Below are 16335 nucleotides of genomic sequence, written 5' to 3'. Positions count from 1 at the left end.
TAAATGATCTTTAAGGTCCTTTCCAACCCAAGTCCATTCTATGATACTATAATTCTATGATTCTCTAAGCTGTCACCAGAGGTCAATTTCAGAGAGAAAATTTGTTACAGAATCATCCTGAATTACATGAGTAGATCAAAATTTTGTCTAATCCTTCTTTTCTTTCTAGCTTATTCACCTGAATAGTAGTGCAATTTGAATTACTTCAAACAGGAGCAATGCTAGTGCCAGCATTTATATATTTTTTTAAAATGTCAGAAAAAGAAAATTCTCCATATTCTTTGCATTAATAACATCAGCATAATTCATTTGCTATGCACATACTGTATTTTGTGTTGTGATAACTCCTTTGACAGAGAAAACACATAGAGAAATTACAAATAGCTACCAGCTGTTCTTGTTCTAAAGCTTTCTGGAGAAGCCTCTGCTTGTTGTTGAACTCATGGTTCAGGCTTTCCCATTTCAGCTTCAGCTGCTCTTCAGATGATGGTTTCTCGCCTTCCAAGCCCAATTCTTTAGAGAGTGTATCAGGCTTCTCACTGTAATGGGAAAATACATAAAGTTTAAACAAAAACAAAAATTATAATACCATAATGTGTTTATTTCCTTTTTCAATCAGGAAATTATATGTTAAAGTTAAGCGCTACTTTTTAAAGCTTTTCCTTGTTATTTATTTATTTATTCCTGGTAGTAAGACAAGGCTTGTTTGTAACAGTAATTGATCTTGTCCGATGAGATAAAATGTACTTTCTAACATGCTGTTAGAATTGTGAGTACCCTGAATAAGCCAGAACTACCAAAACAGACTAAAACTATATCACACAGGAATGCAACATTTAAACAAGCTTTACTTCAAAGCATGAAATAACAAAAAAAATTTATCTGGTTCTTTCCTCCCCTCCTCTCTTGACATGCCAGACATACTTGGATATTTCAATACAGTACAAGCGTATAAATTTACATATGAAACAGTTTTTGTATGTAAAATGGTAATATGGTAAACAGTTAATTAAACCATTCATTTTCTGATTTTTTTTTTTCTTATGGTATAACCCGTCATGGAGGGAAACCTCAGACAGAAGTAGATACAAGTTAAGTACTTTCTAACATTATAAGAAGAAAACACATTGAATTAACACAAATGCTGAGGAAAACAGTGCATTCTCTATGCATAAATCTTGGTTCTCCTGTCCCATGAATCACCTTCATGTTCTAGACTTTGGTGCTGAAATATAGAGGAAGTATTTCAACTGAAGGGTTGACAGCTCCTTGATTCTAAAACTGACAATGTCCATTCTGATTTCCTCTTCCCCAGACCTGGCCCTTGCTGGTCCCTGAAGGTCTGCATTGGCAGTAGGAAGCTATTTTCTTCCACCTTCTCTAAAGCAGAACTCTCTCCCAGACAGAGCTAAGGGTTTTAAAGAAGATTACTTCCCCCAAATGGGTAAGTGTACATGGAAATTTAGACCAGAGATGAAATTCAAAACACACAGGGCTACAAAAAGAGAAACATTCACTAACTGTGGGAAAAATGAAATTAAGCAATGAGTATCTCATCTGGGAGGATCTGATTACAACAGTAGACTATAATGTTTTAAACAGATTTCAGCTATGATTCACACACAAATGCTGGACCAGAAAGCCATAGTAATGATCCACTGTTTGTCTAATGAATCCTACTAGTTTGCAATTTTAGAATGATGCATGGTAATATGAATAAAATTAATTTCTGAATCTATAAGCACAAAACAATTTGTTACTATATAAAATATATATATATATGTTAAACTCTAACTACAAACCAGAACTGCAGTACCCTAGGTGCTGTATAAAAACAACAAAACAAAAATTTAGAGGAGCATATGTGGAGCAAGGATGTAAACACAGAGATGACAAGGCATATGGTCAAAGAATTTAACTTCACTGAAGAACACATCTAAGCATACCTTATACTTAATCTTTCTGGAGCACCTTGCTGTGTTAGGATTTCTTCTCCACGGCATGCCACTGACCGCAGCAGATTCTTCTGCTCTTCTAGCTCATGTTCCAGCTCCTGCCACAGCAATTTACAACAAAAACCAACAATAATAACAATAACAACAGAAAGACAAACCTGAAACAATGTTTTTGCTCTGGATAGATATACCTATATTAAGCAAAGACAGCTAAACTATTTCTGATATGGCTTACTTGAGCACCAAAACCAGTGCAAAATCTCCACCCAGGGAGACAGAAAAATCGGGTACATAAACTGAAGTGGAATGTTGAACTAATTGACTAATGCAGTATAGTTCCTGGAATTTAACCCAGTGAGGATGTCTGAGTATCATGCAAAACAATATACCTTGAAATATGTGTATCTTTTGCTTCTGTAAAGATACTATTGATTACTATTTTGAGCATCATTTCCTTACAGCAACTCAGATGGTTCATCCAGTTTCATTTTACTGATGCACAACAGAAGTACAGAGTGACTAAGTGAGTTGACCATAGTCTCCCAGGAAGTCTAGTCTTCCTTGCTTTTACAGACAAAAACAGTGAACTCAGATGCACAATTATAGGAACAGTGGGCAACAAAAAGTATAAAAATGAAGATTTCAGAGGAAAAACTAACTAGAATGGCTCAGCTATAGTGTTAAACATAATCTAAAAATGGGAGTAAAAAAATGTAAAACACCAACTTTCTGTTGCTGTATAGTGCTCTGTTGTTGCTGTGAGCGAGTAGTTCTTGCTTGTGCCAGCCATTCTTGGACGCTGGGGCTTTGTGAAGAAACCAAGTCCAGATTGTTCTCCTCCTTTTCTTGTAGCGATCCCTGCTTTAAGAGAAAAAAATAAAAATTTTACAAAATTTCTTATATTGCTAGGGAGCTGGCAAGTCCCTACATTACATGTACTTCCATCTTCTACTTTTCAAGTTGCTGGCTCACATAAATTCTGAAGTGAGCTATGATTTCAGATTTCTGACTTTTGCTGGTTTTCGGTTACTAGCAAGAAAGCATCTCTAAAAATAAACACACAGCTCCACACTCAATTATCAGAATCTGAGACCAGAGATCAAGAGACCATGGACTGACATACTCCTAAAGACAGTTTTGCCTCTCCTAGAAAACAGAATTGTTCTGTAATGGTAGATGAAGCTCTATCTGGGAATGCAGGGGGAATCAATGGATTGTTTCTGTCAAGTTTTTGTCTAATTAAAGTTTTTTTTTTTTTTTTTGTCTACTTAAAAAAGAGAGAGAGTTGTTCCTCATTCTGGTCAATTTCTTATTTTTTTATAAATAAGTACTCTATCTGTGTTTCCTAGGAAAACAAGCTTCTACAAAAACTGTTGTAGTTGGAGTGTAAACAACAGCATATACAGGATATCAGATTAGGGAAAGAAAATATTACCCGAGAGAAACAAAGAGGATCCATTTTTTTAAAAGAGAAAAAAGGCAATCTTTTTCGTAAATTCTAAAAAATAGAAATCCCTATATTTCCTATATGCTCTAGGGAAAATAGCAGTTCAGCTTGTAGATTCCTTTAGAGAATGATCTCTAGTTTTTCATTACATTTGTGCAGATTGCTTGATTTCACTTAGATTTGGAGTGAAGAAGTTCCCTTATTTTGGGAAGAAGGTTTAGAAGCTAAAATACTGCAGTTACATTATGACAAATGGTAGTCCTGCAGTTCCTACAGTAGTAAGGGGTTTAAAAGTGTTTATGGCTTTTGTGGATGCAATAAGGTTTTGCAAATATGCTGTTGTACATACTTTTTTAGACAAAAACTATTTGTGAACCGACTTTTATCATTCTCCAATCACAAAATACATACAATTGTGTTTTCATTTGAATTCTGCCTGAGAGAACTATAATAGTTTTCCTTTAAACAGACAGGGAAATGAATGTTCGATGCTGTCTTTCCCGGGGAGTATCCACTGCAGCACAGAAATAATTGGAAAATCCCAGATGAAAATGGTGATAGAATGGATCTGTCAAAGGAGCTCTACATTGCACAAAGTTGTATCAGTAACATTATTTTTGTAGAACCGAAGACTAAAGTTGTTATTGTCTGTCGTGTCCACACTCTGTCCCCCCCCCCGCACCCCCCCCGTCCCCCCCCCGTCCCCCCCCTTCCCCCCCCCCCTTGGAATAGAAAGGAAAGCACTATCTTTAATACAAAATCAGTTTTACATTTTTGTTTTATAAGGACTCTAATTTTTTTTGCACCTAAATTACAGATGTTAGAAGATACAAGGCAATGTTCTGTATATTTTTCAAAGTGCTTGAAATATGCTACATTTGAAATCAATGTAATCTGGAATACTCAAGATCCCAGCATGTTTCTGATTATTTTCAGTGTTTTATTTTATTAATAATGGACTTGGTCTCCTTATGACTTTTTTCCAGATCATTAATGACAGATGCAGTTAGAAAGAAAGCTAAAATTGCCCAAAGAAATTACAGAATCTCACACTGGCTGTAAAAAAGCCTTTTGCCACAGGAATATCAGACATGCTGAAATACTGCTTGAAAGAAAATATAGCTCCGTATTTACAATGCTCTTTGTCTTGCAGTGCAACTTGGGTGCATTTCGTGGGTGCAGGTTTGTCTGTGTCTCTGGGCAATTACAAGTTTATAATACACCTGGAGAGAAGCGTGTTTCTCACATGCATGAGCTACAGTGCTGTTAGCATGTAATGTTTTTCAGTGTTAATGGCAGGGGTTAGAGTTAGTTTGGCCATCTGATGTTCTGAGCCTCAGTCTATAAGAAATTCTTTTTGCCTGATTGTTTGGAATAAAGGCATTTTAACATGAGGGGCATGAACTCATAAAGATAGAATTTACAATATATATTCTAGCTGACCGAGAAATTATTTTAACATTTAGTTAAATATCCTCTTCTGATATGGACTTCTCTTTTGAAAAGGTAGCTGTTTCACTACCTAAACTTATTTTCTTCCATAATCCACAGGTGAAGTCCAAAAACTACTTGCAATTTATAAAGTCTTTCCTGCATGTAGTATCCTAAATTAGTCTTATTATACAACTTGAAAATATTTTATTATTTTAGATATTAGAAAAAACATCCAAAAATTCTGCTTTAAAAGTTTAAGTAAATTAAATCACACCATCATATTTTAAAATGCTGCAGACATATTTAAAATGCAGCAGCAAAGGCTAATATAATTGTACTTAGTATATCAGAATTTTGACTATATAATAATAATTATTATTATTATTATCAGAATATATCAGATTAATATATCAGAATCATATGCCCACATGCTATTGGTAACACTTTTCATTTGCCCAATATACGTAAGAAGGATATTAAAGAAAGATTGGGGCAAACAGCTTCTTTTTCTCCTTCAAAACAGACATTGGTCTTGGGCCAAAATATGAAACATTTTGCATATTGCCTCAATCTTAGATGCAATAGCAATAAATACCTAGGGTTCCCCCTTCCTGTCCCCCACCCCTCCCACCTTTTATTTTTGTTTGTTTGTTTTTGGTGAAGTTATATTATACTTTATAGTTATCCAATTGCTCTGGGCTAAAAATAGTTCTTAGCACATTAAGTGACTTTTCAAGCTAACCTCTCAGTAGAGTTTAATCTGCATTACAAGCTAGAAATCGTTGAAGCTTATCATGTTTAATTTGCACAACAAAGTCCAGGGAAGAAGTAAAAGAAAAGGAAGGGGAAAGCGATATGTCACAGCAGAGGAAGCAAATTCAAAACTAGTCAGTCACATTACACGGCTGGGTTTCTTGTGTGTATTCAGTTCTCTACATGCTAATTTAACCTAAAGAGTGACTAAAATAAGTGTTATATAAAATTAACTAGTTATAGTAAGCAGACCAGTGCTGCTAGGAATAGAAACCTAGGACACGACTAATGTTACATGTGTCTATGTCTATATAATATTTTGTTTAGTGTAATGATGCTGCTATTAGCCATATTTAAAAATATTTAATTACTTTGATGTTATACGTTATGTTGTGCACACTATGCATGGAAGCACGTGTTTAGGATTGTTCTTCTGCTGCAGGGAGGAATCCTGCCCCAGAGCACATGTAATCTACAGGGACCATGAACAGGAACATAGTATATTCAGACAAAGTTAATTATCTATCTACTTTATTATTGTCCTTTCACGCAGATAGTGAGGTTCAGTGCAGATAGTTTCACCGTGAAGTGGTGCTTGAAATGATAAACTGAAGCTTGCTCAGCAGTTCTTTATTTTTGAGTGTAAATCCATTTACTAATTAAAGATGAATAGCTCAATCTAAAACAGTAGAATATTTTTACTCCTTTGCCCAGCTGCATAACACTGCCATGAAATCTCCCAAACTCCTGCCCACTGTGAAGCCAATTACAGAGAGCCACTTACCTGAATGTTGATCTGTTTGTCATGTAGCACTTTCTGCAGCTCCAGAAGACTGCCCTTCAGTGTCCTGAGCTTCACAGCCAGCTGCTCTGCCTCGTCCTTGGTGTGAGCCTTCCCTTCCATAAGCAAGTTCTCGTTGTGCACAGACAGCTCTGATAAGGCCACCACCTTTTGCTCTATTTCAACCAGCATGTTCTGCAGCAGCAAAAACAAAGAAGCAAATTCATACATTTTCCAGCATCTGTCACGTTTTCTGGCAAGGAGACCTGTAGCATACCTCACCCGTTGCCAAGCTAACAGTGAGCCAGTTTTTCATTGCTTTGCTTTCCAGTCCCTTTCAAAGTCTTTATGAATATGCTCACAGGCATTTGCATGTGTAATTTCTGTTTACAACCTTTTTTTCAAAATAGGAATTTGAAGAATTATTTGAAACAAAGGATTTGTTGTAGAGGAGATGTTATTTATTTTCGCATTAATTGTAAATGTGGCTAAGATGCTAGACTGACATCCATAATGACAAGAAATAGAGCACACACAGATGGAGATACTTCTTTCCTCTTCTTCCATGTACGTTTAGTAGAATCCGTTCTACCTGTGTGTTGCTCTGACTAAATTGATAAGCTTCTCTTCTTGCTATTTGCTCTTTCTGATTGGTTCATGATGGACTTAAGGATTTCTGTATAATCCTCTTTAGTCTAAAGAAAGACTTAAAGTGACAAATCTGGCATGTTTATTCTCAAGAGCTACTTTCCTGACGTTCCATTAACGTGGTGCATATTTTAATTTTCCTAATTTAAAGCTCATAGTATTCTTGCTGAAAATCCTAGCCTAATATCAGTTTTTATTTCCATAGCCACTGTCAAGTACAAGCTTACAAATATTGCCCTTTGAAGGAATGTGTGCAGGATGAGATGGGCAGAGTCTCGAAAATGTGGAAAAAATATGGGACTTATTAAAAAACTTACTGCATTAAGTTTTTAAGAACTAGCTAAAGAACAGCAGTATTAACTCATCCACAGAGTTAATTGTTCTTTTTAGTTTTGAGTTTCCTGGAGATTATATTTTTAAAAAATATTGCTTTGTTCAAGTTCACAGGGTTTATATGCAACAATATGGCTGTCAAGGATGAAACAGTGAAAAAACATCTGAGACTGAGTGGACTGAAAATTCCAATAGTGAAGCAACATCAGAAGGTGGAAATATATCTAAATGTTGTTATATATCCATTTTCATTCATCAGACTTGTATGAAACTTGACTCCCATCTATCCCAAATTAGTTGAGTTCCTTGTTACATAGTACGAAAAGGAGTCCTAAGTACTAAATTTGCCTTTTTTTTTGTTTTATCATTTTAACCATAATGATCACACAGTTCTAAACTGTCCTTTAAAAATGGAGAAAAAGCATTAACTTGTAAACTTGGATGAGTTTTTAATAAAAGTCTTTTTAATAAAAGTATATGCAATTACTCCTATTGCAGAAAAAAATGTTTTTCCTCAGATGTTTTGGTATTCTGTGTTGATTAATATTAAAATCATAAAATTAATAACCGCTGATGACTAAACCTTAAATTTGGAACCTAGCTAGGAATTACTCCTAAAGAAAACACAGCACTGTCCCAGTCACCACTGCTAGTGGGATAGTGTTCTTCAGCTGGAAAAGGAGAAGTAGGAAAGTACACTGCAGGTGTTTTCATATATATCAAGTGAGCTGTTCCACAACAGCTTGTGTGAGGTAAAAACAGTAAGTACAGGCAAATACATGGCTTTTAAAGCAAAACAAACAACCCCTCAAAGTTGTAGAGCTTCAAACATTCTTGCAATCAGGTTTTGTTGGTTTTCTGCTGTTATATTTATATGTGCTTCTTAAATCACTGTGCAGTCTTTAATAAGAAATGGAAAAAAGTCTTTAATTTCACAAATCATTGATGGAGCTAACCAAACATTCCTAAGGATCTCAGAAAATTTTTCCCGTTAATATGCTGGCTCATTCCACTCAGTAACGGTCTTAATATTAATGCTCCGTATTTACCTCTTTATTTGGATAAAGTTATGCCCTCCCTCTTCAACTAAATACTACCAGACTGATAATTTTACCTGGCAGTCCACCAGCTGAGCTTCCATATCCATAGGTTCCTCAGCAGTAACCAGAGCAGTGTCCAGCGTAGCACGGGTATTAAGTAGCCAGTGGTCAAGCTCATCAGCTTCACAGCGGTACCTTTGAAGAGCCTGCTCTTGCCGCTGTTCTTCCAGCTGCTCACTCAGTTTTTCCTAGAGGTATAAATTACAATGATATTTTACTTTTTAAAAGCCGTACACCATAGTAGTTACTTATTTTTTTTGTCCCTTCTCTCTGTTTCTCACTGCTTCTATACAGTATTCTTTAAGCCATGATAAGCATTTTCTTTCATAAGTTTGAAAACTTTACAATATATTATTGCTTTCAGTTAATGAACATTTTTTCTTGGTGACTGAATTCTGTTTCAGTTAAGTTACTATTTTTACTTACTTAAGTAGATGTCCACTATTAGAACCTCCTAAAGGTGAGGCCTTTTCTGCCTCCTTTTGCTGCTCTCCTTTGGGTCCCACCATCACCCTCCCCCACCCTGATTCAGTTTGCTTAACTATCACAAAACGGTTTACTTAGGGAGAAAGATGCATGGGTAACACAGAGGTGGGAGTGGACCACAGGGAAAGGAGAGCAGCCTTGCCTTCTTTGGCAGCAGCAGGCTGTTAGATAGTCTTAGCATCTCTCATGAGAGACATGAGAGTGTACTTCAAGGTCCCAGCAAGGTACTGATGGGCCTCTGGTGTAACCACCGTGGGTAGACAGAAGACTGAATAGCTGTCTACCTTGTTCAGCCTCTCAGAGGATCCCTGACTCATTCATGCTTTATCTTATTAGTTAGCATCTTCTCCTAAGTGCCATCAAGAAGATCCTGTAGGGAGCTCAAACTACAAACAGCAAGATCCTTATTCTATTTTGAGCTCCATAATTTTAGGTAAAGGCCATTTTTCTTCTGAGAGGGAAAAATTTAGTGCTTTTTTTTTTTTTTTTTTTTTTACAGAGCAAATCCTCACACAGTCTCCTAGAACCAATTTATGTTTGAAATTATAAAAGCAGCAGTTGATGTGCTTATGAGTTCACTGTTGGCGTTCTCAGAATTACAGCAGTAAATCAGCCCTGCAGCACTCAAAGTAGCCAGATTGTAGTTAGCTTTAACATGAATGCATTTTCTCATACATACCTGCTGCGTTATACACATAAATATTCCTATATGTAATTGATTTTTTTTTTTTAAATCACCTTCATGTTAAAGGATTTTTGGTAAAGTTGGTAGACAAAGAAATAAAAGAGTCCAGTTTCCATTATAAAAGTGTGCATGCAAATCACTCAGAAGATGAGCAGAGGCAACAAGGCAACAGTTTGGAAGAGGAATTATTTCTCGGTTTGAACTTTCCCCCTTCTCTTGTTTCCCAGTTTGGACAGATGACTCCTCAAAAGTTTCAGTTTTACTGTAGATAACTGCTTTTAATACTTGCAAACTACTTTTAATAAATGCACTCCATAACTTCTTCTGTGGAGGACAAGGAATACCAAGAAAATAAGGCACCTATTGAGAAAATGTCAACGAGGATATTAAATAAAAAATAAACATATGCACAATGTGTTTCCAGATTCTGTCTAGTTTATTTATGAGGAGGGGCTGGCTAGGGAAGAACAATAATATTTTAGGGAAAGGAATTGTGAGAAATGAGCAGAAATGAAAATGACTTATTTCAATTAGAAGTATTCACTAGTGATTAAGAACTTCGGTCAAAGTACAGCTGTGCCAAAAATGGCTCTCAAAATCTGGAATGCAATCCAAAAGACTAATTTCTAGAGTTTATTCGGTACCTCTAATAGCTGTCGTTTTCCTGATGCCTTCATTCGAATTGTGGCCATTCGCTCTGCCAAGACTGTGAGAGTGGACTGCAATGCCAGCTGATCAGCAGCTTCTGCATCCCGTGATTCTGAAACCAGCTCCTGTGCTAATGATGTCTGAAGCTCAGTGATTTCTTCTTGTAACATTAGAATCTCATCCATCAAAGCCTATTTAGAAATGAGAGCAGAGAAACTAGTTCATCTATCAGAGAGAAGAAGGTATCTAAGGGTGTATATCCTTAGTATAAAAGTCAAGGTGACTGTTCCAAAGAAGCATGAGGAATGAAACAATATAATGCATCACTGCTGGATTTCATTCCTCATCTTGAGTTTCAAATGTATCACAAGAAGGAAACTTGTTGGAAATATACATACAGTTTTGCTCTTCCAGAAAACTTTCCAGAGGGTATTCTAGTAGACAATGTAAGGATAATGAATGAATGAGTCAGTAAGCGATGAGAGAAAGAGAACCAGGGGCATGAGTTAGTTTCCAGGAAGAAATTTACTAACTGGACAAAGAACATACAACAATAAACACAAACATCCAGAGAATAATTCCATGGTGTGAAAGACATTTCTACTGTAATTCTTAGCCTGTAAATCAGTTTCCAAGACAGATACCTAATGATGTTGCATTATCAATCTCTTAGAGCAAGCACTTTACTTCCATTTCTGAGAGTACATACGCATTGGATACACAAGACAACACGTTGCTGCAAAAGCCAGATGTTATCCTTTGCAAGTCAGAGTTCATACTGAAGTGAGACTGGCCCTACCAAACTGTTTCAAGTTATCAGTTAGAGTGCTTACAACTGTGATTACAACTTGGTTATGTCTGGTTGGTTTCTTGATAAAGAGCTATTTAGACAAACCTGCAGCTGTATTCTGCATTTGAGTATTGTACTGACTCAAATTTTCAGCATCTGGAGCAAGAGTATGTCCTGAGTGCAATTTAGACAAGTGTCCATTGACTGATAATGACAGACGTGTTTCTCATTCAATGTACTATTTTTGTAAGTCTTTTGTAAAATGTTGGCTCTTTGTCACATTAATGTGTTCTCCAATAAAGAAATTTGCAAGTAAAACCAACATGTAACATCAGATATTTTACATCATGATTTTCCTTGGTATATATTGGTGAAATTCTGTATCTGTAATTATTTGAAGGTAAAAACTGCAAAACATACCAAACCAAATATCTGAGCTTATATTTTCAGTGCAAGCATAATGAAAAAGAAAATAAAATGAATCAAGCTGAGAAGCCTAGTCCACACTTTTTTGTAATTAATGAGTTCAAACCAATTTTGAAATGGCTCAGTGTTGCCATTATACATGTAACAATGTTTGAGACCTGTGTTGGTTGCATCTTCCTCCAGCCTACATGGATGACAGAAAGATAGTGTTACCTCTCTGAAAGCCTTCTTCTGGGTTCTTTACATTCTGAAGATAAACATCTGCCAGGGAAATAATCCATTTGTATTTCTGTGCAGACATTTGATGCAGACATTTTATTTGCTTGACACTGAATATCCAGTGTCAAAATGAGTTAGAAATGGATAACCTTTTCCTCTAGCATCAGGGTTGATATAGTAAAGTTCAACATAATATTATATTTTAATTCTTTTTCTGTAATACTGACATTAATAACCTGAAAAGGAAAAGCTTCCTGGTGAATATAATTGCAGCATTTTACCTCAAAGAGTTACCATATTCTCTTATTGTTAAGAGCATAATTTCTCAAGACTTCCCTTGGGAGGGAATTTTTTGCGTGCTTTGGTTTGCTTGTTTTGTTTAACAAGGCAAAAAGTGTATTTAGATCAATTTACAATGCATCAGTATTAGTGATGATCTTATTAAAATTGGGAACTTTACATATAGTCTCTCTCTATAAATGTCCTAGCATATATTGCTAATAGCACTAATGTTGAAAAACTGTATATGTAGGTGTCATTGAACACAATCTTTGACAAAAGATTTTGCTGAAAATTTTGGTTGGACAAACATTATATATTCCTACTTTTTTTTTTTTTTCCTTTAAAGAATCCCTGTTACATCATCTTTAGAAGAGTGGGAAGTCCAGAAAGGCAAGACATACAGTTAACATAGATAATACAGCTACTGAATATTGTTGAGTCATCCAACCAAAAAGAACGCTGCTATCTAACAACAAAGAGAACTAAAGATACAGAGGTAATGCATGGCCTCCCTTTATTTCTTATGTAAAAGTTTTTACCTGATGTTCAGCCATCTGGCTCTCTGGACTCTTGGCTGGTTCCAGACTCTCATTCAGTTTGAACTCAGTGGTCTCCATTTTACTGGATATAGACTGGAGTGTGTCCTGATACTTCTGTTGACGTTCAAGGGCTTCATAAAGGGTGCGCTGTTTTTCACTTATCTGATGAGGAATAGAAGATATAAGTTCTAACCTCTGATACAGGATTTGAATGTTTTTCTGCTTCATATATCCCCAGGCTTACAAGACAAAAACCAAAAACTTGCAACATCATTTTTCAAAAGTATAAATTAGAAATCAAAACAGCCATATTAAAATTACTTATATGTTTAAACATCATCAATCAAATTCTATGTTCTGTGACTGGAAAAAACAAAGAAACAAACAAAAAACACAAAAAAACACTTTACTATGCAGGGATAAACTATGGACATTCTCATTAATTATTACAGATTTTATGCACTCAATCATGTACATGCACATAGTTTGATAGAGGCATAGTTCTTAATACCCCATAATAGCTGCTGTGCCTTTGCAAAGAATTAAAATATATTGTATGTAATAAGATCTGTAGCCTTTTTGGTATATCACTGAATGACTATGCTACACTACTATGCAGAAGTGTGTTAAGCTGACTCAGTATTTGGAGGAACTGGATGCTTGGGCCTTTTTTTACCAACATTTCTGGTATGAATTGAATTCCATGTTAGGTTATGGAATATTGTCTGACAACAGCTAATATTTCTGGAGGCAACTATCAGCGCAAATGACTTCTTTTTTTCTTAATAGATGTCCATCCTGCACGGGCTCTCAACGAACAAAGATAATGTAATATAATACTGCAACAGACAATTCTTGTTGCCCCCAGAGAGCCAAGAACTTCAGAGAAGAATACTAGCTAAGCAGGTTAATTGCATTTTATTCCTTACAAGCTAGCGGATTGTTTTAAACCCTCCAGATGAAGACATACCACATTCTTCAGTGTTTCCCAGGAACGCTGCAAATCATCCAATTTGGCACTAGCAGCTGTTTCTAAGCCTGGTTCATAAAACTCCTGGGTGGCTGAAGTGCTGGGTTGAATTTTAGCAGCTTCTGTTTGCAACTGTTCAGCAGATAAGGCTTGGTAATAAGCAATGTCCTACAAGCACGAAGCACATTATTGCACTTTCAAAATAAAAGATAATATATAAGACTATCCCCCCACATACTGATCCATTGCACGTCTGTTAAAAACAAACAAACCAAACCAAAACAACAACAAAAAAACCCATCACCAAGACACAAAGCCAAAAGAACCAAGCAATCCCTGAACAACAAAGTAAATAAATATTTAAAAGTAATACACTGAGTGTGGTTTGGAGCTTTAATATGATGAAAATTGTGGATCCTTTTTTTTTTTTTCCATGTCGACAGTATCTGTTTGGATGGATATTAGCCAGGAGGCTCAAGATGCAACTGTGGACAGACATGGAATGTCTGTGAGGGGAGTGCTCAAATTTGGAACAACATTCTAGCAACACAGCTATAAATGGGGAAAGCCCATCACAACCCAGTGAGTTGTGGGTATTGTAGGTGGCAAAGAATATCACTCTAACGAACATTAGCATAGAGAAGACAACAGAAGAACTGAAATTGAATATGCCAAAGGACTAGTCAATGAAGTAAGAAAGAATATTAAGCATTGGTCTTCAAACAGGTACTGTTGACTCACTCATGAAAGACAGTGGGCAGAGGGACCAGAAGTACTAAGGAAAATGGGCAAGTGTTCAAGTTACCACTGAAAAATTCAAGGCAGAAATATTTCCCATCAGAACTTGTGTGTTTAGTGTTTGGCTATTTCTTCAACTGTTGCAACAAGACACCGGGACCAAGACGTCATATGCTACCACTACAGATCTTTTTGTGACCTTTTAAGAGTTGTGATAAGATTCTTAAAATCTTTTTTAGCTGTGTCTCTCTCCACCCTTCCCTCACTCCCCAGACTTTTTTTTAAGAGGAGTTTTAATTCAAAACAAAGACCCTGGGCAACTGCTACTTTACAACAGTGATAGATATTTCACTTTCTTGTATTACATGCTTTTGTTTTACTGTTTCCATACATAGGATCAGTATTTCCACTAATATGCAGCTGACACTTGTTTTGTATTTTTGTAACTTACTAGCACTCTCAAAATAGCACTTAGATGTCTCAATTCGGGATACCTACATTTGATCGTTAGGAGATATTATGGAACTCTGATGGAAGATTGTGTTACTTTAATCCCTAATCTCTCTCTACAGTTTTAACAACACATTTCTCCTACCCCAAGAGGGAAAAAATAATTAAATAAAACAAAACAAAAACCTTTATAAGTGCTCTAATTATTTTCCCCCAAAACTAAATTAATGTAGTTCTTTACTTTCTAGAGATCCACTTCACATATTTTTCTGGTACATTGCAGGTGATATTCCTGTGAGAAATTACTTCTGTTAGCACTGGCTACTTAAAAAGAAAAAAAAATCCAAATTAGTTTTGCAGAGTTTTTTTTTTTTTTTCTGAATACAAATATTTTTAACATTTAAGTTCCTAACTCTCTCTTCTCTAGGGTTATTGTTGTTGTTGCTGTTATTATTATTTTTTTACTATTATTATTTGCCAACCTTCTTTCATGAAGTCTTCCTAGTCATCCATCATGATCCTCTCTGGCAACTTCAAAATTTCTTTAGTTTAAATCTCATGTGTATGGGAACCCAAGCATTTTGTAAGTAAACCAGTGCATTTTGGAATGTTCTTCCCCTTATTGTCTAGTAAGTGAAGTTCATTTCAACATTAACCACACTGAAGAAACCTTCATCTGTCAGTTTTTTTTTTTTTACATTATTATAACACAAGTGATTTTATCTCTTTCAAAGAACTCCTGCTAAATGAAAGACATCATATTTTTGTTCAATTTTACCCTAGTAAATCACAGGTTCTAAAACTTGTGTGTTCCATGTCAGGTTATGGTACAACAGCATTATTACTGGATTTTCCTTATTATTTGAGTTACTGGATTTTTATTTATCTATCTATTTATTTATTTCCCACCCCCTAGAGAAATGTAATGAACCTACGAAGGATTTGTTTATTAGGCCACAAGATGTTCTTGGTCATTCAACTCTTTCACTGATTGACATTGACATTTTTTTTTTTTGTTGTTCTACCATTAAGTAAATATTACCAGGAAATTTCTGATTATCTGAAGTAAGAGAAAAATCCTTCTGATTCATCATATAACATTTTTATTATTCTGTTGAAGAATGCTACCTTTATTACTATCTTACCCTAATGTTCTTTCTTATATAAGTTCATGAAAATGAATCCTTTAGATTTAGCAACTTCTAAAGCACCGTGTACATCTTCAAAATTAGTGGAAGGAATTATTGGGCAGCTTGCTCAAACTTCTCTAATTCTTTTCAGCAATGCAACACAACATGACTCTACCTTCATATTCTGCAACAGTCAATTTTGGGAATAAAAACAAATGCAAAAAACAAACAACAACCACAAAACATGATGAATTCAGTGAGGTGGTGACTGCTCCTAAGGCTAATTTATAAACTTAATCTTAGCATTATATATGTGCCTTCATGTACATGCTGCTCAGTATGCTGGTTCATTGCTCACATTATAATGAATGCTGATGTACACTGGATCCTAGTAGAAGTGCCAGAGTCCACAGTTTTAATTTAAAATTTATTTCACTGATCTCTCTTATTACCACTTAAAATAGACTGTCACTGAAATATGGAATGAACAATACATGATAAAATTACATGAAATTTAATAC

General features: G+C 35.5%; 1 protein-coding gene across 17 annotated transcripts in view; it reads right to left on the bottom strand.

Annotated features, from left to right (window-relative positions):
- SYNE1 (spectrin repeat containing nuclear envelope protein 1) overlaps positions 1–16335 on the bottom strand; it is a gene marked incomplete at its 5' end in the record, with an annotated part of 301642 nt that overhangs the window by 83682 nt on the left and 201625 nt on the right. For 14 of the 17 annotated variants that reach the window (XM_083830445.1, XM_083830446.1, XM_083830461.1 and 11 more), the window contains 8 exons: positions 389–539; positions 1947–2053; positions 2682–2816; positions 6374–6565; positions 8466–8639; positions 10267–10461; positions 12527–12688; positions 13497–13664. In XM_083830445.1, coding sequence (XP_083686571.1) covers positions 389–539; positions 1947–2053; positions 2682–2816; positions 6374–6565; positions 8466–8639; positions 10267–10461; positions 12527–12688; positions 13497–13664 — 1284 coding nt within the window. The remainder of the gene's footprint in view (positions 1–388; positions 540–1946; positions 2054–2681; positions 2817–6373; positions 6566–8465; positions 8640–10266; positions 10462–12526; positions 12689–13496; positions 13665–16335) is intronic. The other 3 variants (XM_083830456.1, XM_083830460.1, XM_083830452.1) reach the window with 1 other exon arrangement.

Source organism: Anser anser, assembly GCF_964211835.1.
Source record: "Anser anser genome assembly, chromosome: 3".
Taxonomy (NCBI): domain Eukaryota; kingdom Metazoa; phylum Chordata; class Aves; order Anseriformes; family Anatidae; genus Anser; species Anser anser.
The sequence above is the reverse complement of the archived record's forward strand: the minus strand, read 5'-3'. Positions and strand labels throughout refer to the sequence as shown.